Source organism: Salvelinus namaycush, unplaced genomic scaffold (genome assembly GCF_016432855.1).
Source record: "Salvelinus namaycush isolate Seneca unplaced genomic scaffold, SaNama_1.0 Scaffold15, whole genome shotgun sequence".
Lineage (NCBI taxonomy): Eukaryota > Metazoa > Chordata > Actinopteri > Salmoniformes > Salmonidae > Salvelinus > Salvelinus namaycush.
In genome coordinates, this window is record NW_024058230.1 from 297,693 (window position 1) to 319,463 (window position 21,771).

Here is a 21,771-nt window from a genome sequence, read left to right on the forward strand (position 1 = left end):
CTGAGCCAGGTAGTCCATGCCTCGGGCCACGTCTCCAGTACTGACCTGTTTCTGAGCCAGGTAGTCCATGCCTCGGGACACGTCTTCAGTACTGACCTGTTTCTGAGCCAGGTAGTCTATGTCTCGGGCCACGTCTTCAGTACTGACCTGTTTCTGAGCCAGGTAGTCCATGCCTCGGGCCAGGTCTCCAGTACTGACCTGTTTCTGAGCCAGGTAGTCCATGCCTCGGGCCAGGTCTCCAGTACTGACCTGTTTCTGAGCCAGGTAGTCCATGCCTCGGGCCAGGTCTCCAGTACTGACCTGTTTCTGAGCCAGGTAGTCCATGCCTCGGGCCACGTCTTCAGTACTGACCTGTTTCTGAGCCAGGTAGTCCATGCCTCGGGCCAGGTCTCCAGTACTGACCTGTTTCTGAGCCAGGTAGTCCATGCCTCGGGCCACGTCTTCAGTACTGACCTGTTTCTGAGCCAGGTAGTCCATGCCTTGGGCCACGTCTTCAGTACTGACCTGTTTCTGAGCCAGGTAGTCCATGCCTCGGGCCACGTCTCCAGTACTGACCTGTTTCTGAGCCAGGTAGTCCATGCCTCGGGCCACGTCTCCAGTACTGACCTGTTTCTCAGCCAGGTAGTCCATGCCTCGGGACACGTCTTCAGTACTGACCTGTTTCTGAGCCAGGTAGTCTATGCCTCGGGCCACGTCTCCAGTACTGACCTGTTTCTGAGCCAGGTAGTCCATGCCTCGGGCCACGTCTTCAGTACTGACCTGTTTCTGAGCCAGGTAGTCCATGCCTTGGGCCACGTCTTCAGTACTGACCTGTTTCTGAGCCAGGTAGTCCATGCCTCGGGCCACGTCTCCAGTACTGACCTGTTTCTGAGCCAGGTAGTCCATGCCTCGGGCCACGTCTCCAGTACTGACCTGTTTCTGAGCCAGGTAGTCCATGCCTCGGGCCACGTCTCCAGTACTGACCTGTGTCTGAGCCAGGTAGTCTATGCCTCGGGCCACGTCTCCAGTACTGACCTGTTTCTGAGCCAGGTAGTCCATGCCTCGGGCCACGTCGGCAGCAAAGTGCAGCAGCTGTTGTGAGGTGAGGGTGGAGGCGGTGCTGTTAGCGATAGCGAAGGCCGGGTCAGTCTCCAACACTCTGCTCTTCCTCAGGAAGTCCAACAGGTTGCCGTGAGGGGCGAACTCTATGGCCAGGTACAGATAGCCTGGAGACATGGTAGAGAAACCTGGTTTATAATATCATATACCACTAGTTAGAGATACCCTGTCCAAGACAGAGGTGGGTAAAATTACAGCAGCTTGCAGTGAGGGGGGACTCTATGTCCAGGTACAGATACCCTGGTGAAAGGTAACAGACAGAGGTGGGTAACATTATAGCACCTTAGCACTTTATTCATTGATATGCATTGTTAATGTGGAAAGAAATGTGTCAAACAGTGTCCATATTTCTTTGAATCCTTCCAATAAACTGTCATCTGTTTGACTGTCACTTTGTCTTTTAAATGGAATGCTTGACCTTCATTACTCTTAATCTAATAGTATTACCATGGAACATGCAACAGCTCACTAAAACCCACCTGATCAACAGTAAAACCCACCTGATCAACAGTAAAACCCACCTGATCAACAGCCCACTAAAACCCATCTGATCAACAGTAAAACCCATCTGTTCGACAGCCCAGTAAAACCCATCTGATCAACAGTAAAACCCATCTGATCAACAGTAAAACCCATCTGATCGACAGTGAAACCCGTCTGATCGACAGTAAAACCCACCTGATCGACAGTGAAACCCGTCTGATCGACAGTAAAACCCACCTGATCGACAGTGAAACCCGTCTGTTCGACAGTAAAACCCATCTGATCAACAGTAAAACCCATCTGATCAACAGTAAAACCCATCTGATCAACAGTAAAACCCATCTGATCAACAGTAAAACCCATCTGATCAACAGTAAAACCCATCTGATCAACAGTAAAACCCATCTGATCAACAGTAAAACCCATCTGATCAACAGTAAAACCTGTCTGTTCGACAGTAAAACCCACCTGATCAACAGTAAAACCCACCTGATCAACAGTGAAACCCGTCTGTTCGACAGTAAAACCCATCTGAGCAACAGTAAAACCCATCTGATCAACAGTGAAACCCATCAGAGATGTTTGTATCGTACCTCTGTGTTCACAGGCTCCCAGTAGGTTGATGATGTTGGGGTGGTGTCCTAGTTTACACAGCACCTCCAGCTCCCCTGCAAAGTCCCTGTGGTCATCTTTAGAGGCATACTCTGTGGGACACACACACACCCACACAAGACACACACACACACACACACACACACACACAGAGTTGTGACACTAAAATCAAAGTCCCTGTGGTTGTCTTTTAGAGGCATACTCTGTCAGACACACAAATCACTGACTGTGCCTTTAAGTCTCAGAAATATACCAAGGTTGTGTCTTCTAGGATCGTTATCGATGGGGAGACATTCAATCTATTCATTCAGTGATTCATTCATTCATTAATTCCCCCATCCATTTCAGTCCTTTCAAATGTCCGTCCATCTATCCATCCATCCATCCATCCATCCATCCATCCATCCATCCATCCATCCATCCATCCATCCATCCATCCATCCATCCATCCATCCATCCATCCATCCATCCATCCATTCATCCATCCATCCATCCATCCATCCATCCATCCATCCATCCATCCATCCATCCATCCATCCATCCATCCATCCATCCATCCATTCCAGGAGCACAGCCTCACCTTTCATGCGTTTTATAGCAGCGTCCATCCTCAGACCGTCCTTTTTAATGCGAGCTTTGAGCACCTGGCCAAAGTTTCCCTCTCCGATGACGTCCTGGAACTTGATGTCGCTCCACTCCAGGGTGGGATAGGCCACGGACTTCTCTGGGTTCTTATGTTTCCTACTGGGCAGGTTGAGAGAGCCAGAACTGAACTGGACCACTGGCTCCTCTCTCTACAGCATGGAAAAGAAAATCTGAGATTTTTTTTTATCTAGAAATGTCATAATTTGTGATCATTCAGATATCTGTGTTTATAGTATGTACAGTACGAGCAACGCTAGAGAGATGTAGAGTAGAATAGAGTAGGATAGAGTAGAATATAATAGGATTGAATACTTCATTGCCCTCAAGAGTGAACTTGTCTTGCACAATTGAAAAGCTGTCTGAAACAATGTGAGAGTTAGTCAGGCCAACCCAACCTACCAGTATGTTCTGAAAAGCCTGAGAGTCAAAGACAAATTTGTTTGATTTCCCCAAAGGGGGGTATAAAACAAGTTCTATTGATCTGAACATACCACTATATTCTGGAAGGCCTGGACCATACGACGCTGGAAGGTGGCTCTCTTCAGCTGCAGGACGATACAGAAGGCCAGTAGGATGGTGATACAGGTCATGCCAGCTGAACCCAGAATGGCGTAGAACAACATGTTACCATCGCTGCCAAGCCCAGCCAGACCTGGAGGAGGAGGAGGAGGAGGAGGAGGAGGAGGAGGGGGAGGAGGGGGAGGAGGAGGAGGAGGAGGGGGAGGAGGAGGAGGAGGAGGAGGAGGAGGAATATGTTTCAAACATAGTGTACGCACAATCCAATAACTTGGCTTAAGGATCCCTGATGAAGACATTTGGGTCGAAACGTTGCACAATAAACTGCGGGAGCATTCATCAGTGTGTATCTTGGAAGGACATGTGTTGGCAATAGTCATTTGTTGGAAACCTTACTACATAGTAAGATAGTCTTACTATCTTAGTCCACTGGAGTTATGTCACATTGAGTGGGTTGTAGTCTTAGTCCCCAGTAGTTATGTCACATTGAGTGGGTTGTAGTCTTAGTCCCCAGGAGTTATGTCACATTGAGTGGGTTGTAGTCTTAGTCCCCAGGAGTTATGTCACATTGAGTGGGTTGTAGTCTTAGTCCCCAGTAGTTATGTCACATTGAGTGGGTTGTAGTCTTAGTCCCCAGGAGTTATGTCACATTGAGTGGGTTGTAGTCTTAGTCCCCAGGAGTTATGTCACATTGAGTGGGTTGTAGTCTTAGTCCACAGTAGTTATGTCACATTGAGTGGGTTGTAGTCTTAGTCCACAGGAGTTATGTCACATTGAGTGGGTTGTAGTCTTAGTCCCCAGGAGTTATGTCACATTGAGTGGGTTGTAGTCTTAGTCCCCAGTAGTTATGTCACATTGAGTGGGTTGTAGTCTTAGTCCCCAGGAGTTATGTCACATTGAGTGGGTTGTAGTCTTAGTCCCCAGGAGTTATGTCACATTGAGTGGGTTGTAAACCAAACCTCACATTTGCCAGCTACTTGATTAATTGCATGTTGTCTGTCACAAGACACTTAGTGGGGGTTGCTGGTTGGTAATCTGAACTAAGCAGGGGGTGGATGGTGGAGCGAGGGTTTATAGGGTAATTTATGGGAGCACTCTTGCAGGGGGTCATGGGGGATAGAGTGAGAGTTTGGGTCATGGTCGTCGTGACTCCTGTGGTGTCATGGTACAGATGGGGATATGAGGTTTTGTGTGATGCATTGTGGGTAACTAACTTAATGGTTTGATGTATTGTGGGTAACTAACTTACTGGTGTGATGTATTGTGGGTAACTAACTTACTGGTGTGATGTATTGTGGGTAACAAACTTACTGGTGTGATGTATTGTGGATAACAAACTTACTGGTGTGATGTATTGTGGGTAACTAACTTAATGGTGTGATGTATGGTGGGTAATTAATTTACTACTGTGATGTACTGTGAGTAACTAACTTACTGGTGTGATGTATTGTGGGTAACTAATATAATGGTGGGATGTATTGTGGGTAACTAACTTAATGGTGTGATGTATTGTGGGTAACTAACTTAATGGTGTGATGTATTGTGGGTAACTAACTTACTGGTGTGATGTATTGTGGTTAACTAACATAATGGTGGGATGTATTGTGGGTAACTAACTTAATGGTGTGATGTATTGTGGGTAACTAACTTAATGGTGTGATGTATTGTGGGCCCCCTCCCAGTAAGGGGGAGTGATGAGCTCTACAATAGAGTCTCACAACTCAAATCACTGGTTGAAAACTGTTTTCTGCCCCTCCCAAAAGATAGAATTTGTAGATAATTGGCCTTCTTTCTGGGACTCAACCACAAACAGGACCAAGCCTGGCCTGTTGAGAAGTGACGGACTCCATCCTAGCTGGAGGGGTGCTCTCATCTTATCTATGAACATAGACAGGGCTCTAACTCCCCTAGCTCCACAATGAGATAGGGTGCAGGCCAGGCAGCAGGCTGTTAGCCAAAAATAAAAAACATTTGTCATAAGAAACTAGCTCCCTGGTATACAGAAAATACCCGAACTCTGAAGCAAGCTTCCAGAAAATTGGAACGGAAATGGCGCTACACCAAACTGGAAGTCTTCCGACTAGCTTGGAAAGACAGTACCGTGCAGTATCGAAGAGCCCTCACTGCTGCTCGATCATCCTATTTTTCCAACTTAATTGAGGAAAATAAGAACAATCCCCCCCCAAAAAATCATACTGTCTCAAAGCTAACTAAAAAGCAGCATTCCCCAAGAGAGGATGGCTTTCACATCAACAGTGATAAATTCATGAACTTCTTTGAGGAAAAGATCATGATCATTAGAAAGCAAATTACGGACTCCTCTTTAAATCTGCGTATTCCTTCAAAGCTCAGTTGTCCTGAGTCTGCATAACTCTGCCAGGACCTAGGATCAAGGGAGACACTCAAGTTTTTTAATACTATATCGCTTGACACATTGATGAAAATAATCATGGCCTCTAAACCTTCAAGCTGCGTACTGGACCCTATTCCAACTAAACTACTGAAAAAGCTGCTTCCTGTGGTTGGCCCTCCTATGTTGAACATAATAAACGGCTCTCTATCCCCCGGATGTGTACCAAACTCACTAAAAGTGGCAGTAATAAAGCCTCTCTTGAAAAAGCCAAACCTTGACCCAGAAAATATTAAAAACTATCGGTCTATATCGAATCTCCCATTCCTCACAAAAATGTTAGAAAAAGCTGTTGTTCACTGCCTTCTTGAAGACAATCAATGTATATGAAACGCTTCAGTCTGGTTTTAGACCCCATCATAGCACTGAGACTGCACTCGTGAAGGTGGTAAATTACCTTTTAATGGCGTCAGACCGAGGCTCTGCATCTGTCCTCGTGCTCCTAGACCTTAGTGCTGCTTTTGATACCATCGATCACCACATTCTTTTGTAGAGACTGGAAACCCAAATTGGTCTACACGGACAAGTTCTGGCCTGGTTTAGATCTTATCTGTCGGAAAGATATCAGTTTGTCTCTGTGGATGGTTTGTCCTCTGACAAATCAACTGTACATTTCGGTGTTCCTCAAGGCGCCGAAGGACCACTATTGTTTTCACTGTATATTTTACCTCTTGGTGATGTCATTCGGAAATATAATGTTAACTTTCACTGCTATGCGGATGACACACAGCTGTACATTTCGATGAAACATGGTGAAGCCCCAACATTGCCCTCCCTAGAAGCCTGTGTTTCAGACATAAGGAAGTGGATGGCGGCAAATGTTCTACTTTTAAACTCGGACAAAACAGAGATGGTTGTTCTCGGTCACAAGAAACAAAGAGATCTGCTGTTGAATCTGACAATTAATCTTGATGGTTGTACAGTCATCTCAAATAAAACTGTGAAGGACCTCGGCGTTACTCTGGACCCTGATCTCTCTTTTGACGAACATATCAAAACTGTTTCAAGGACAGCTTTTTTCCATCTACGTAACATTGCAAAAATCTGAAACTTTCTGTCCAAAAATGACACAGAAAAATGTATCCATGCTTTTGTCACTTCTAGGTTAGACTACTGCAATGCTCTACTTTCCGGCTACCCGGATAAAGCACTAAATAAACTTCAGTTAGTGCTAAATACGGCTGCTAGAATCTTGACTAGAACCAAAAATGTGATCATATTACTGTTACTATTAGCCTCTCTACACTGGCTTCCTGTTTAGGCAAGGGCTGATTTCAAGGTTTTACTGCTAATCTACAAAGCATTCTATGGGCTTGCCCCTACCTATCTTTCCGATTTGACGTACATACCTACACGTACGCTACGGTCACAAGACGCAGGCCTCCTTATTGTCCCTAGAATTTGGGTTGTGCCGTGGGGGAGATCTTTGTGGGCTATACTCGGCCTTGTCTCAGGATGGTAAGTTGGTGGTTGAAGATATCCCTCTAGTGGTGTGGGGGATGTGCTTTGGCAAAGTGGGTGGGGTTATATCCTGCCTGTTTGGCCCTGTCCGGGGGTATCATCGGATGGGGCCACAGTGTCTCCTGCCCCTTCCTGTCTCAGCCTCCAGTATTTATGCTGCAATAGTTTGTGTCGGGGGGCTAGGGTCAGTCTGTTATATCTGAAGTATTTCTCCTGTCTTATCCGGTGTCCTGTGTGAATTTTAGTATGCTCTCTCTCTCTTTCTTTCTTTCTTTCTTTCTTTCTCTCTCTCTCTCTCTCTCTCTCTCTCTCTCTCTCTCTCTCTCGGAGGACCTGAGCCCTAGGACCATGCCTCAGGACTACCTGGCCTGATGACTCCTTGCTGTCCCCAGTCCACCTGGTCGTGCTGCTGCTCCAGTTTCAATTGGAGCAGCAGGAGCGGTAGAGATGTTTTCAACTCTCTAGAGACAGCAGGAGCGGTAGAGATACTCTTAATGATCGGCTATGAAAAGCCAACTGACATTTACTCCTGAGGTGCTGACATGTTGCACCCTCGACAACCACTGTGATCATTATTATTTTACCCTGCTGGTCATCTATGAACATTTGAACATCTTGGCCATGTTCTGTTATAATCTCCACCCGGCACAGCCAGCAGAGGACTGGCCACCCCTCATAGCCTGGTTCCTCTCTAGGTTTCTTCCTAGGTTCTGGCCTTTCTAGGGAGTTTTTCCTAGCCACCGTGCTTCTACACCTGCATTGCTTGCTGTTTGGGGTTTTAGGCTGGGTTTCTGTACAGCACTTTGTGACATCAGCTGATTTAAGAAGGGCTTTATAAATATATTTTATTGATTGATTGTGGGTAACTAACTTAATGGTGTGATGTATTGTGGGTAACTAACTTACAGAATATTTCCTGTGATGTATTGTGGGTAACTAACTCACAGAATATTTCCTGTGATGTATTGTGGGTAACTAACTTACAGGTGTGATGTATTGTGGGTAACTAACTTACAGGATATTTCCTGTGATGTTTTGTGGGTAACTAACTTACAGGATATTTCCTGTGATGTTTTGTGGGTAACTATCTTAATGGTGTGATGCATTGTTGGGTAACTAACTTACAGGCTATTTCCTGTGATGTTTTGTGGGTAACTATCTTAATGGTGTGATGCATTGTTGGGTAACTAACTTACAGAATATTTCCTGTGATGTTTTGTGGGTAACTAACTTACTGGTGTGATGTATTGTGGGTAACTAACTTACAATATATTTCCTGTGATGTTTTGTGGGTAACTAACTTACGAGAGCTCTCCTGCAGCGTCATGGTCCGGAGGGGGATCTGAGGTTTCTCTAGACTCTCTCCCATGTTGTTCTTGGACCAGATCTCCACCAGGTACGGAGTGTCAGGTTTCAGACCACGCAGCTGGAACTGCATCTGATTGGCTACCTGACCCTGTAGCCCCTCCGCCTGCTGAGGAACGTTGATCTCTGCCAGCTGGCTGTAGTCGGCCAGGGTGTTGTCTTGGAAACGCAGCATCACCTAAGGAGCACAATGGAAAGAAGGCTGCAGGTTCATTGCTGTGCTAATTCCTTGTGAATTGTTTAGAAAGTGTTCTCTGGTTGGAGCTGCTTTATATGTCATTTTAAATCAATTCAAATAATCAATCAATGAATGACCTTGGAGATGGAGTGACCCTCGGCCAGAGACCAGGTAATGATGGCTGAGGTGTCTGTTATGTTGCAGCTCCTGATGGCGGACGGAGCCGGGGGCAACTCTGACAGAACAGACGGGATAGGACAGGTGTAAAAGTAGGTCACTTTGAGGGAATTGGAAGAAATGAAAGCTGTTCTAGCTGTGTATATTCTGCACATCTACCATTCCAGTGTTTAATTGCTATATTGTAATTACTTCGCCACTATGGCCTATTTATTGCCTTAACTCCCTTATCTTACCTCATTTGCACTCACTGTATATAGACTTTTTGTTTCTTTTGTTCTACTGTATTATTGACTGTATGTATGGTTTATTCCATGTGTAACTCTGTGTTGTTGTATGTGTCGAATTGCTATGCTTTATCTTGGCCAGGTCGCAGTTGCAAATGAGAACTTGTTCTCAACTAGCCTACCTGGTTAAATAAAGGTGAAAAGTATATACAGTAGGATTTTTTTAATGTAGAAGACATCTGTAGCACCATAGTAGCCCTGTGGCAAACTGGAGACACAGGGACAAAACAATACATTGCTATTTTTATTTAAAAAACAAGTAAACTAAATCACTGGAGTCAATAAGATCAGAATCTCTGGTGCTCATTTTTCTTTTTCGTTTGGCAGATCATCTTCCACCGGTCCTAAGTTGTTAAACCTGATCAAGTGTGTTTTTTTTCTTGTTGTTGTCATTACCATTACTGAGTGTCCATGCAGAGACAGGCTGGCTGTGTTGTCCCATTGACACCGTCATTATCCTCACTCTACACTCATACTTGTGTCTGGGCTTCAAGTCTGGCAACTTGAGACCAGTGGAGTTGGATGGGAGCTGGTAGGTCTTAATGGTCCCGGGGTCCGAGCTCTGAACACACTCCACCTGGTAATAGAATAATATCATAGAATCATCCGTTATTCGGACCTGGTGAATCGGTGCTGACGTAGGTCTTACAACAGACAAAATAATGAACACTACAATGTACATACTGTAACAGATGCTTTTAACCAGATGCAACTTACAGTACAGTGAGCGCATACATTTTAATGTATGCGACCCAGGTGGGAGTTGAACCCTTAACTCTGCCATTGCTAACACTACACTCTTACCAACTGAGCCACACACAGACACTTACCTGGTAGGTCCAGTCCTCCGTAGCCGACCCAGGCCCCATCACACGGTCCCAGGACAGACTCAGGGAGGTCTGGGATTCAGGGACCAGCCTCACCCCCGAGGGGAGCGGGAGGTCTGGAGGGGGGGGAAGGGAAGAGGGAGTCGTTGAGGTAATTTAACCCTGATACATGGCTGTTTAACGGTCATAGGAGTCTACAACCATGTCTCAGGGTTAGAGGTCATTGGGAGACTGGGATCCCCGCTATAGGTCAGTTGATTTAGTAGTGAAATTCCTTGGGCAAACAGTCTAAAATCTCATTGTTTATGGGGTTAGCTATGTAACTCAGAGGCTAGCGGTAAATCAGGTTCCTGTAAGGCCTCCATGTCTCATTTATTAGGTCAAGATCAGAGGAAAATTCCTCATCTTGATGTAGTAGCTCAATGCTTACACTATATATACAAAAGTATGTGGACACCTTCAAATGACTGATTCAGCTATTTCAGCCACACCTGTTGCTGACAGGTGTATGAAATCGAGCACACAGCCATGCGATCTCCATAGACAAACATTGGCAGTAGAGTGGCCTGACTGAAGAGCTCAGTGACATTCAACGTGGCACCATCATAGGATGCCACCTTTCCAACAAATTAGTTGGTCAAATTTCTGCCCTGCTAGAGCTGCCCTGGTTAACTGTAAGTGCTGTTATTGTGAAGTGGAAACATCTAGGAGCAACAACGGCTCAGCCGTGAAGTGGTAGGCCACACAGGAACGTGACCGCCGAGTGCTGAAATGTGTTTAACGTGCAAAACAATTGTCTGTCCTCAGTTGCAACACTCACTACCGAGTTCCAAACTGCCTCTGGAAGCAACGTCAGCACAATAACTGTTAATCGGGAGCTTCATGAAATGGGTTTCCATGGCCAAGCAGCCGCACACAAGCATAAGATCACCATGCGCAATGCCAAGCGTCGGCCGTAGTGGTGTAAAACGCCGCCGCCACTGGTCTCTAGAGCAGTGGAAACGCGTTCTCTGGAGTGATGAATCACGCTTCACCATTTGGCAGTCCGACGGACGAATCTGGTTTTGGCGGATGCAGGAGAACGCTACCTGCCCGGATGCATAGTGCCAACTGTAAAGTTTGGTGGAGGAGGAGTAATGGTCTGGGGTTGTTTTTTATGGTTCGGGCTAGACCCATTAGTTCCAGTGGAGGGAAATCTTAATGCTACAGCCAGCATACAATGGCATTCTAGACTATGCTGTGCTTCCAACTTTGTGGCAACAATTTGGGGAATGTGCCCACGTGCACAAAGCGAGGTCCGTACAGAAATGTTTTGTCGAGATTGGTGTGAAAAAACTTGACTGGCCTGCACATAGCCCTGACCTCAACCCCATCGAACACCTTAGGGATGAATTGGAACGCTGACTGCGAGCCAGGCCTAATCGCCCAACATCAGTGCCCGACATCACTAATGCTCTTGTGGCTGAATGGAAGCAAGTCTCCGCAGCAATGTTCCAACATAAATGTTCTAATATCTAGTAGAAATCCTTCCCAGAAGAGTGGAGACTGTTATAGCAGCAAAGGGAGGGACCAACTCCATATTAATGAACAAGCATGATTTTGGGATGAGATGTTGGACCAGCAGGTGTCCACATACTGTTGGTCATGTAATATATATGACCTGAGGTTAAGAATAAAGAGAACGAATAAGATTACTGGGGTGGTTCAGACCTACTACCCAGCATCTGAACAAGGTTACTGGGGTGGTTCTTACCTACTACCCAGCATCTGAATAAGATTACTGGGGTGGTTCTTACCTACTACCCAGCATCTGAATAAGGTTACTGGGGTGGTTCTTACCTACTACCCAGCATCTGAATAAGATTACTGGGGTGGTTCTTACCTACTACCCAGCATCTGAATAAGGTTACTGGGGTGGTTCTTACCTACTACCCAGCATCTGAATAAGGTTACTGGGGTGGTTCTTACCTACTACCCAGCATCTGAACAAGGTTACTGGGGTGGTTCTGACCTACTACCCAGCATCTGAATAAGATTACTGGGGTGGTTCTTACCTACTACCCAGCATCTGAATAAGATTACTGGGGTGGTTCTGACCTACTACCCAGCATCTGAATAAGGTTACTGGGGTGGTTCTGACCTACTACCCAGCATCTGAATAAGATTACTGGGGTGGTTCTTACCTACTACCCAGCATCTGAATAAGATCACTGGGGTGGTTCTGACCTACTACCCTGCATCTGAATAAGGTTACTGGGGTGGTTCTTACCTACTACCCAGCATCTGAATAAGGTTACTGGGGTGGTTCTTACCTACTACCCAGCATCTGAACAAGGTTACTGGGGTGGTTCTTACCTACTACCCAGCATCTGAATAAGATTACTGGGGTGGTTCTTACCTACTACCCAGCATCTGAATAAGATTACTGGGGTGGTTATTACCACAGAACTAGAATGTTAGTGAATTCTAATTCTATGGATCGTATGGTTCTTACAAAGACATTCTAATTCTATGGATCGTATGGTTCTTACAAAGACATTCTAATTCTATGGATCGTATGGTTCTTACAAAGACATTCTAATTCTATGGATCGTAATGGTTCTATGGTTCTCACCAAGCATCTGTGTGGAGAAGCTGGCCTCTGGACCTGGAAACCCCGCCCCACCGGCGCCATGGCGACTCAACTGGATGAAGGTGGTGTAGTGGGTCATCGGAGACAGGTTCTCTAGCTTCACTACTGGACCAACCACTGAGAGAGAGACAGGGAGGGAGAGAGAGAGAGAGATATAGAGGGAGGGAGAGAGAGAGATATAGAGGGAGGGAGAGAGAGAGGGGAGAGGAATGTGATATCTCTGTCACACTTCATGGGTAACATTTAGCAAATCATTATCCTTCCTTTGAGACCAGAGACCATCAGAGTAGAAGAGCTGATCTAGGTAGAGTAGAGGTCAGAGTTCATGCCTGTGGTGTACAGTACAGGTAAGAGTTCATGTCTGTGGTGTACAGTACAGGTAAGAGTCCATGTCTGTGGTAGACAGTACAGGTAAGAGTTCATGTCTGTGGTAGACAGTACAGGTAAGAGTTCATGCCTGTGGTGTACAGTACAGGTAAGAGTTAATGTCTGTGGTAGACAGTACAGGTCAGAGTTCATGCCTGTGGTGTACAGTACAGGTAAGAGTTCATGTCTGTGGTGTACAGTACAGGTAAGAGTTCATGTCTGTGGTAGACAGTACAGGTCAGAGTTCATGTCTGTGGTTGACAGTACAGGTCAGAGTTCATGTCTATGGTGTACAGTACAGGTAAGAGTTAATGTCTGTGGTGTACAGTACAGGTAAGAGTTAATGTCTGTGGTGTACAGTACAGGTAAGAGTTAATGTATGTGGTGTACAGTACAGGTAAGAGTTCATGTCTGTGGTGTACAGTACAGGTAAGAGTTAATGTCTGTGGTGTACAGTACAGGTAAGAGTTCATGTCTGTGGTGTACAGTACAGGTAAGAGTTCATGTCTGTGGTGTACAGTACAGGTAAGAGTTCATGTCTGTGGTGTACAGTACAGGTAAGAGTTCATGTCTGTGGTGTACAGTACAGGTCAGAGTTCATGTCTGTGGTGTACAGTACAGGTAAGAGTTCATGTCTGTGGTGTACAGTACAGGTAAGAGTTCATGTCTGTGGTGTACAGTACAGGTAAGAGTTCATGTCTGTGGTGTACAGTACAGGTAAGAGTTCATGTCTGTGGTGTACAGTACAGGTCAGAGTTCATGTCTGTGGTGTACAGTACAGGTAAGAGTTCATGTCTGTGGTGTACAGTACAGGTAAGAGTTCATGTCTGTGGTGTACAGTACAGGTCAGAGTTCATGTCTGTGGTGTACAGTACAGGTCAGAGTTCATGTCGGTGGTGTACAGTACAGGTAAGAGTTCATGTCTGTGGTGTACAGTACAGGTAAGAGTTCATGTCTGTGGTGTACAGTACAGGTAAGAGTTCATGTCTGTGGTGTACAGTACAGGTAAGAGTTCATGTCTGTGGTAGACAGTACAGGTCAGAGTTCATGTCTGTGGTAGACAGTACAGGTCAGAGTTCATGCATGTGGTGTACAGTACAGGTAAGAGTTAATGTCTGTGGTGTACAGTACAGGTAAGAGTTCATGTCTGTGGTAGACAGTACAGGTCAGAGTTCATGCCTGTGGTGTACAGTACAGGTAAGAGTTAATGCCTGTGGTGTACAGTACAGGTAAGAGTTCATGTCTGTGGTGTACAGTACAGGTCAGAGTTCATGTCTGTGGTGTACAGTACAGGTAAGAGTTCATGTCTGTGGTGTACAGTACAGGTAAGAGTTCATGTCTGTGGTGTACAGTACAGGTAAGAGTTCATGTCTGTGGTAGACAGTACAGGTAAGAGTTCATGTATATGGTGTACACTACCTTCAATGGTCTTCCATACAGAGGTATTGACCTGCTTGTAGATGACCTTGACAGAGGTCACCGGTCCGTCTCCTGTGTACGGCTCCTTGTTGACCAGCACAACCAGGTGATACGGACCACTACCATTCAACATGGGAGGATACTGGGGCATCGGAGGGACTGAGAGAAAGAGAGGAAGAGAGAAGAGAAGTGTTCAAATCCACATTCACAAAATGGAAGACATTTTCAAGAAAAAGACGACAAAGGAGTAGACGAAGACGAAGGAGATGAAGTGGAAGGAGGAGACGAAGAAGGAGGCGAAGACGAAGGAGATGGAGGAGATGAAGAGGAAGGATGAGACGAAGGAGGAGACGAAGAGGAAGGAGGAGTCGAAGGAGGAGGCGAAGGAGGAGGCGAAGACGGAGGAGATGAAGACGGAGGAGATGAAGACGAAGGAGATGGAGAGGAAGGAGGAGGCGAAGACGAAGGAGGCAAAAATGAAGGAGGAAACTAGGAGGAAGGAGGAGACAAAGACGGAGACGAAGCAGGAGACGAAGACGAAGGAGGAGGCGAAGACGAAGGAGGAGGCAAAGACGAAGCAGGTTCTCTCCTACCTTTGACGTTGACCATGAACTCTCTCTCTGCCTGCCCAGCTGTAGTTTTCACCTGACAGATCCAACAACCAGTATCTCTCTCAGTGATCTTATCCACCCTGAACTTAGACGTGGTCTGGTCATTCACCATATCAGTGTCAAATGCCTAGGGAAAACATCAATCCAACCATACAAATAGAATCACATATTAGCGCTGTGAATTAAGCATGTGATAAGAAGAAATAGGGGTGATTGCTAATCGTGGTAATTGCTAATCATTGCTAATGCTAATTATTTTTGAATTATCAAATAAACTTCCATCTACATAAAGAAACACATTCTTAAAATATCCAATTTGATAATTTCTCTGCTACTTACATAGCTTGGTCCCAAATCCATTTGTGCTATCTTGACCCTGGTGTGTCTATGACCAGGAGTTGACAAGACAGCACAAACAGATGTGGGGACCAGATTAACACTTACATATATTCTGGTTTTGCCTGGTTTGAGTAGGATGATCTCACTGTGTAGAGGAGCTGGTTGACCCGTGGCGCTACAGTTGACAATGTACTGAACCCCAGCATTCAACTCTGTATCCATGAGGTTACTGACTACGACAGGTGCCCTGTCTAAAAGGAAACATCATCATCAACAACAACAACAATGTAGTGAATTCTTCAGTTTCAGGGGAACAGTAACAACATCCATATAGCTTTAATATGATAGTGGAGAGTTTGTGGAGCTGAAGTTTTAACCTTCTTTCTCACAGCGGGAACCGTGTCGTCCCACACATACACAGCCACGGAACCGGTCGCAGTGTCCCTTGTCTCCACATTCACACGTCAGCCTGCAGTCAGCTCCATAGAACCCCGGAGAACAAGCTGAGAGACACAGGGACAAACACAGAAATACATGACAGTACTATCTATGAATAAACAAACCACTGTAGTTTAGCAATAAGAAAGGTGATCGACTATTATAACCTCAACCAGATGGGATACCATACTTCATGGTAGCCTGGTCCCAGATCTGATTGTGTCGTCTTGCCAACTTATACTTCATGGTAGCCTGGTCCCAGATCTGATTGTGTTGTCTTGCCAACTTATACTTCATGGTAGCGTGGTCCCAAATCTGATTTTGCCAACTTATACTTCATGGTAGCCTGGTCCCAGATCTAGTTGTGTCATCTTGCCAACTTATACTTCATGGTAGCCTGGTCCCAAATCTGATTTTGCCAACTTATACTTCATGGTAGCTTGGTCCCAGATCTAGTTGTGTCATCTTGCCAACTTATACTTCATGGTAGCCTGGTCCCAGATCTAGTTGTGTCATCTTGCCAACTTATACTTCATGGTAGCCTGGTCCCAAATCTAGTTGTGTCATCTTGCCAACTTATACTTCATGGTATTCTGGTCCCAGATCTGATTTTGCCAACTTATACTTCATGGTAGCCTGGTCCCAGATCTGATTTTGCCAACTTATACTTTATGGTAGCCTGGTCCCAGATCTGATTTTGCCAATTTATACTTTATGGTAGCCTGGTCCCAGATCTGATTTTGCCAACTTATACTTTATGGTAATCTGGTCCCAGATCTGATTTTGCCAATTTATACTTTATGGTAGCCTGGTCCCAGATCTGATTTTGCCAACTTATACTTTATGGTAATCTGGTCCCAGATCTGATTTTGCCAACTTATACTTCATGGTAGCCTGGTCCCAGATCTGATTTTGCCAATTTATACTTTATGGTAATCTGGTCCCAGATCTGATTTTGCCAACTTATACTTCATGGTAGCCTGGTCCCAGATCTGATTTTGCCAACTTATACTTTATGGTAATCTGGTCCCAGATCTGATTTTGCCAACTTATACTTCATGGTAGCCTGGTCCCAGATCTGATTTTGCCAACTTATACTTCATGGTAGCCTGGTCCCAGATCTGATTTTGCTAACTTATACTTCATGGTAGCCTGGTCCCAGATCTCTTACCGTCATTGATGATAATGACAACCATAGGAACATAATGAGAATGAACTGATCTGGAACCACCAGATCACAACTTCATTTTCCATTTTTTATAAACGTATCAATGTACAGTATATCAGTGTAGAAACAATAACTTGCCCAGGGACTGCGGTTGAAAATTAGCCGGCTGGCTAAAACCGTCACTTTTACTGAAACGTTGATTAATGTGCACTGTCCCTGTAAAAAAATTCAATAAACTCTCAAACTCAAACAAGTCCTATCTCCTCACCTTCACTACAGTTGAATCCTCTCCAGCCAGTACCACAGGAGCAGCCGTATGGGTCTCTCTGACAGAACACCATGGCCCTGCAGTATCCATCTCTACACCACTCTTTACACGTCCTCCCAAACTTACCCTCGCCACACACTGGAAAATAAATGACACTTTGATCAGGTTTCAGGGTTAATTTGGAGATATGCAGAAATATAGATCAAATGTAATGTCATTCAATATGTTAACAAATACTTAAAAAGAGATCATTCTAAATATATGGACCGTGCATCATCATTAAGGCACTAACAATCACTAAATACATATACTACTGTAAATGTATTTAGTGATTTATAGAGGGTCATTTGCTTAGCAGATCCCGTTTACTACCTAGTGCCCTGACCACACCACACACTGTAAAACAAAATGGCATTCCAGCACTCTAAAGTCCCGACCAACATTCCATGGAGATTTGGAAACATTCCAAAGAGCGAGATAAGAGAACAAAGCACTAAATCACATGGCACATAATCAGCCAGGATACATTTAGTAGACAATAAACCACATTCCCTTCGGGACAATAAAGTTTTCTATCAAAATGAATGCCTGTAATGGGGGCGGCAGGGTGGCAGCATAGTCTAGTGGTTAGGGTGTAGAGGTGGCAGCGTAGCCTAGTGGTTAGAGCGTTGGGCCAGTAACCAAAAGGTTGCTAGATTGAATCCCCCGAGCTGACAAGGTAAAAATCTGTCGTTCTGCTCCTGAACAAGGCAGTTAACCCACTGTTCCTAGGCCGTCATTGTAAATAAGAATTTGTTCTTAACTGACTTGCCTAGTTAAATACCGGTTAAATAAAAATAAATAAATAACAAATAAAAATGAGAAATAGCAGGTATAAGAAAAATAGGACATATATTTAACCCCCATAACCCCAACAATCACACACGTGATTCAGACCCCTTGATTTCCCACATTTTGTTTGGTTACAGCCTTATTCTAAAATTGATTAAATTGTTGTTGTTATTTCTTCTCATCAATCTACACACAATACCCCATAATTACAATGCAAAAACTGTTTTTTATACATTTTTAGCAAATGTATATAAAAAAAAATATATATTGAAATATCAGATTTGCATAAGTATTCAGACCCTTTACTCAGTACTTTGTTGAAGTACCTTTGGCAGTGATTACGGCCTCAAGTCTTCTTGAGTATGAAGCTACAAGCTTGGCACACCTGTATTTGGGGAGTTTCTCCCATTCTTCTCTGCAGATCCTCTCAAGCTCTGTCACGTTGGATGTGGAGCGTTGCTTTCAGGTCTCTCAAAATCATATCAAATTATATTGGTCACAAACACATATTTAGCAGATGTTATTGCAGGTGTAGCTAAATGTTTATAAATAAATGGAAGAAAAAACACAACAACAAAAAAATACTGCAAAGTTGAAGCTAGAGGCAGAGCATGTCTGTCGGCGCCATCTTTAGAACCTCCAGAGATGTTTGATCGGGTTCAAGTCCGGGCTCTGGCTGGGCCACTCAAGGACATTCAGAAACTTGTCCCGAAGCCTCTCCTGCGTTGTCTTGGCTGTGTGCTTAGGGTCGTTGTCCTGTTGGAAGGTGAACCAGTCGGAGGTCCTGAGCGCTACTTTGCTCCGTTCATCTTTCCCTCGATCCTGACTAGTCTCCCAGTCCCCTCTGCTGAAAAAGATCCCCACAACATGATGCTGCCACCACCATGCTTCACCATAGGGATGGTTCCATGTTTCCTCCGGATGTGACGCTTGGCATTCAGGCCAAAGAGTTCAATATTGGTTTCATCAGACCAGATAATCTTGTTTCTCATGGTCTGAGAGTCTTTAGGTGCCTTTTGGCAAACTCCAAGCAGGCTGTCATGTGCCTTTTACTGAGGAGTGGCTTCCGTCTGGCCACTCTAACATAAAGGCCTGATTGGTGGAGTGCTGCAGTGATGGTTGTCGTTCTGCAAGGTTCTCTCATCTCCACAGAGGAACTCTGAAGCTCTGTCAGAGTGACCATCGGGTTCTTGGTCACCTCCCTGACCAGGGAGTCTTGGTGGTTCCAAACTTCTTCCATTTAAGTATGATGGAGCCCACTGTGTTACATAAATGTTTTGGTACCCTTCCCCAGATCTGTGCCTCGACACAATCCTGTCTCAGAGCTCTACGGACAATTTCTTCGACCTCATGGCTTGGTTTTTTGCTCTGACATGCCCTGTCAACTGTGAGATCTTATATAGACAGGTGTGTGCCTTTCCAAATCCTGTCCATTCAAATGAATTTACCCCAGGTGGACTCCAATCAAGTTGTAGAAACATCTCAAGGATGATCAATGGAAACAGGATGCACCTGAGCTTAATTTCGAATCTCATAGCAAAGGGTCTGAATACTTCAATAAGGTTATTTATAGAATAAATATTCTTTATTTATAAAAAATCTATGGCAAGACTTGAAAATTGATTTCTAGCAAAAATCAACAACCAACTTGACAGAGCTTGAAAAATGTAAAAAATAATATTGTGCAAATATTGTACAATCCAGGTGTGCAGAGCTCTTAGAAATGTACCCAGAAAGACTCACAGCCATAATCACTGCCAAATATGTTTCTTACATTTGTCGTCTCAGGGGGGTGAATACTTATCTAATCAAGATATATTCGTGTTTTAATATTCATTTATTAATTTTAAATGGTAGAATTTTTCTTCCACTTTGACATTACAGAGTATTTTGTATAGATCGTTGACCAAAAATGACAATTAAATACAATTTAATCCCACTTTGTAAAACACAACAAAATGTGGAAAGAGTCAAGGGGTCCGAATACTTTCTGATAAGCTCTGTACATTCACAGATAAGAGATGTACTGTAATACTTTCTGAAAGCTCTGTACATTCACAGATAAGAGATGTACTGTAATACTTTCTGAAAGCTCTGTACATTCACAGATAAGAGATGTACTGTAATACTTTCTGAAAGCTCTGTACATTCACAGATAAGAGATGTACTGTAATACTTTCTGAAAGCTCTGTACATTCACAGATAAGAGATGTACTGTAATAGCATTGAGTATTCACAGAAATGTTGAATGTTGAATGTCCCTGTCAAATAAATAGAATAAATACAATTAAATGATGTGCTTTTTACCAACTGGGAAAAACATAGTGACACACATGCAGAACTCCCCGGTACAGTTACATGTATAGCCAGTACACATACAGGGATACCCTAATAGAGGATGGGCTGTTTTTTACCAGTTTCACAGGTGTGTCCCTTGAAACCGGGTGGACAGATACACTCTCCTGTCTCGTCATGACAGACCCCTCCGTTAGAGCACCGAGGACAGCTGTGTTCACAGCTAGGACCCCACAGGCCAGACTTACATTCTAGGATTCAATCATAAAACACCTCGTTAGGAAGCAATTCTCTAGGCTGAAGGGAGAAAAAATGTGTTGGTCTGCAATGGATACACTTTACTTGGGTTGAGTCAATTCTAAATTAATTTCCAATGTAGTTATCAGATGAAGTTTTCACAAAAAACTGACATATCAAAAACAGGTTGTTTTGGTAGAATTAAGCAACATTGGGTAGTACTACAGTACTATTGGGTAGAAGTAGAACTTACAGTAGTATTGGCTAGTATTGGGTAGTACTACAATAGTATTGTGTAGAAGTAGAATTTACAGTAGTATTGGGTAATACTACAGTAGTAGTGGGTAGTACTACAGTAGTATTGGGTAGTATTGAGTAGTACTACAGTAGTATTGGGTAGTATTGTGCAGTACTAACTTCTGACAATGAGCCTGGTGATGGCTGATGTGGACTTGGCTCCAGCGATGGACCTGGCTGTGTAGAGACCTGCGTCTGAGGACTTCACTCCAAGGACGGGGTACACCAGGATGTCTGGGATCTCATTCTTAGGCACTGAGTGGATGAAGGAGCCTGGAAGAGACAATACGTTTTACTGAGGAGGAGTCCGGTGATCCGTATTAACATGAGGGGTTGAATATTGTTGACCCGTGGGCTGTATGTGAATATTGTTGACCAGTGGGCTCTATGTGAATATTGTTGACCAGTGGGCTCTATGTGAATATTGTTGACCAGTGGGCTCTATGTGAATATTGTTGACCAGTGGGCTCTATGTGAATATTGTTGACCAGTGGGCTCTATGTGAATATTGTTGACCCGTGGGCTCTATGTGAATATTGTTGACCAGTGGGCTCTATGTGAATATTGTTGACCAGTGGGCTGTATGTGAATATTGTTGACCAGTGGGCTCTATGTGAATATTGTTGACCAGTGGGCTCTATGTGAATATTGTTGACCCGTGGGCTGTATGTGAATATTGTTGACCAGTGGGCTCTATGTGAATATTGTTGACCAGTGGGCTCTATGTGAATATTGTTGACCAGTGGGCTCTATGTGAATATTGTTGACCAGTGGGCTCTATGTGAATATTGTTGACCAGTGGGCTCTATGT

At 44.4% G+C, this 21,771-nt stretch overlaps 1 protein-coding gene across 2 annotated transcripts in view; it reads right to left on the reverse strand.

Moving 5' to 3' along the window:
- The window catches only part of tek (TEK tyrosine kinase, endothelial), a 68,001-nt gene that overhangs the window by 6,163 nt on the left and 40,067 nt on the right, over positions 1–21,771 (reverse strand). The window contains exons 5-20 of one of the 2 annotated variants that reach the window (XM_038983171.1): positions 21,081–21,233; positions 20,546–20,677; positions 17,301–17,438; positions 15,804–15,929; positions 15,532–15,677; positions 15,070–15,214; positions 14,477–14,635; positions 12,674–12,808; positions 10,063–10,175; positions 9,629–9,809; positions 8,906–9,003; positions 8,531–8,768; positions 3,330–3,490; positions 2,774–2,987; positions 2,175–2,285; positions 1,015–1,205 (exon numbers count right to left, since the gene is read on the reverse strand). In XM_038983171.1, coding sequence (XP_038839099.1) covers positions 1,015–1,205; positions 2,175–2,285; positions 2,774–2,987; positions 3,330–3,490; positions 8,531–8,768; positions 8,906–9,003; positions 9,629–9,809; positions 10,063–10,175; positions 12,674–12,808; positions 14,477–14,635; positions 15,070–15,214; positions 15,532–15,677; positions 15,804–15,929; positions 17,301–17,438; positions 20,546–20,677; positions 21,081–21,233 — 2,441 coding nt within the window. The remainder of the gene's footprint in view (positions 1–1,014; positions 1,206–2,174; positions 2,286–2,773; positions 2,988–3,329; positions 3,491–8,530; positions 8,769–8,905; positions 9,004–9,628; positions 9,810–10,062; positions 10,176–12,673; positions 12,809–14,476; positions 14,636–15,069; positions 15,215–15,531; positions 15,678–15,803; positions 15,930–17,300; positions 17,439–20,545; positions 20,678–21,080; positions 21,234–21,771) is intronic. The other variant, XM_038983172.1, reaches the window with a different exon arrangement.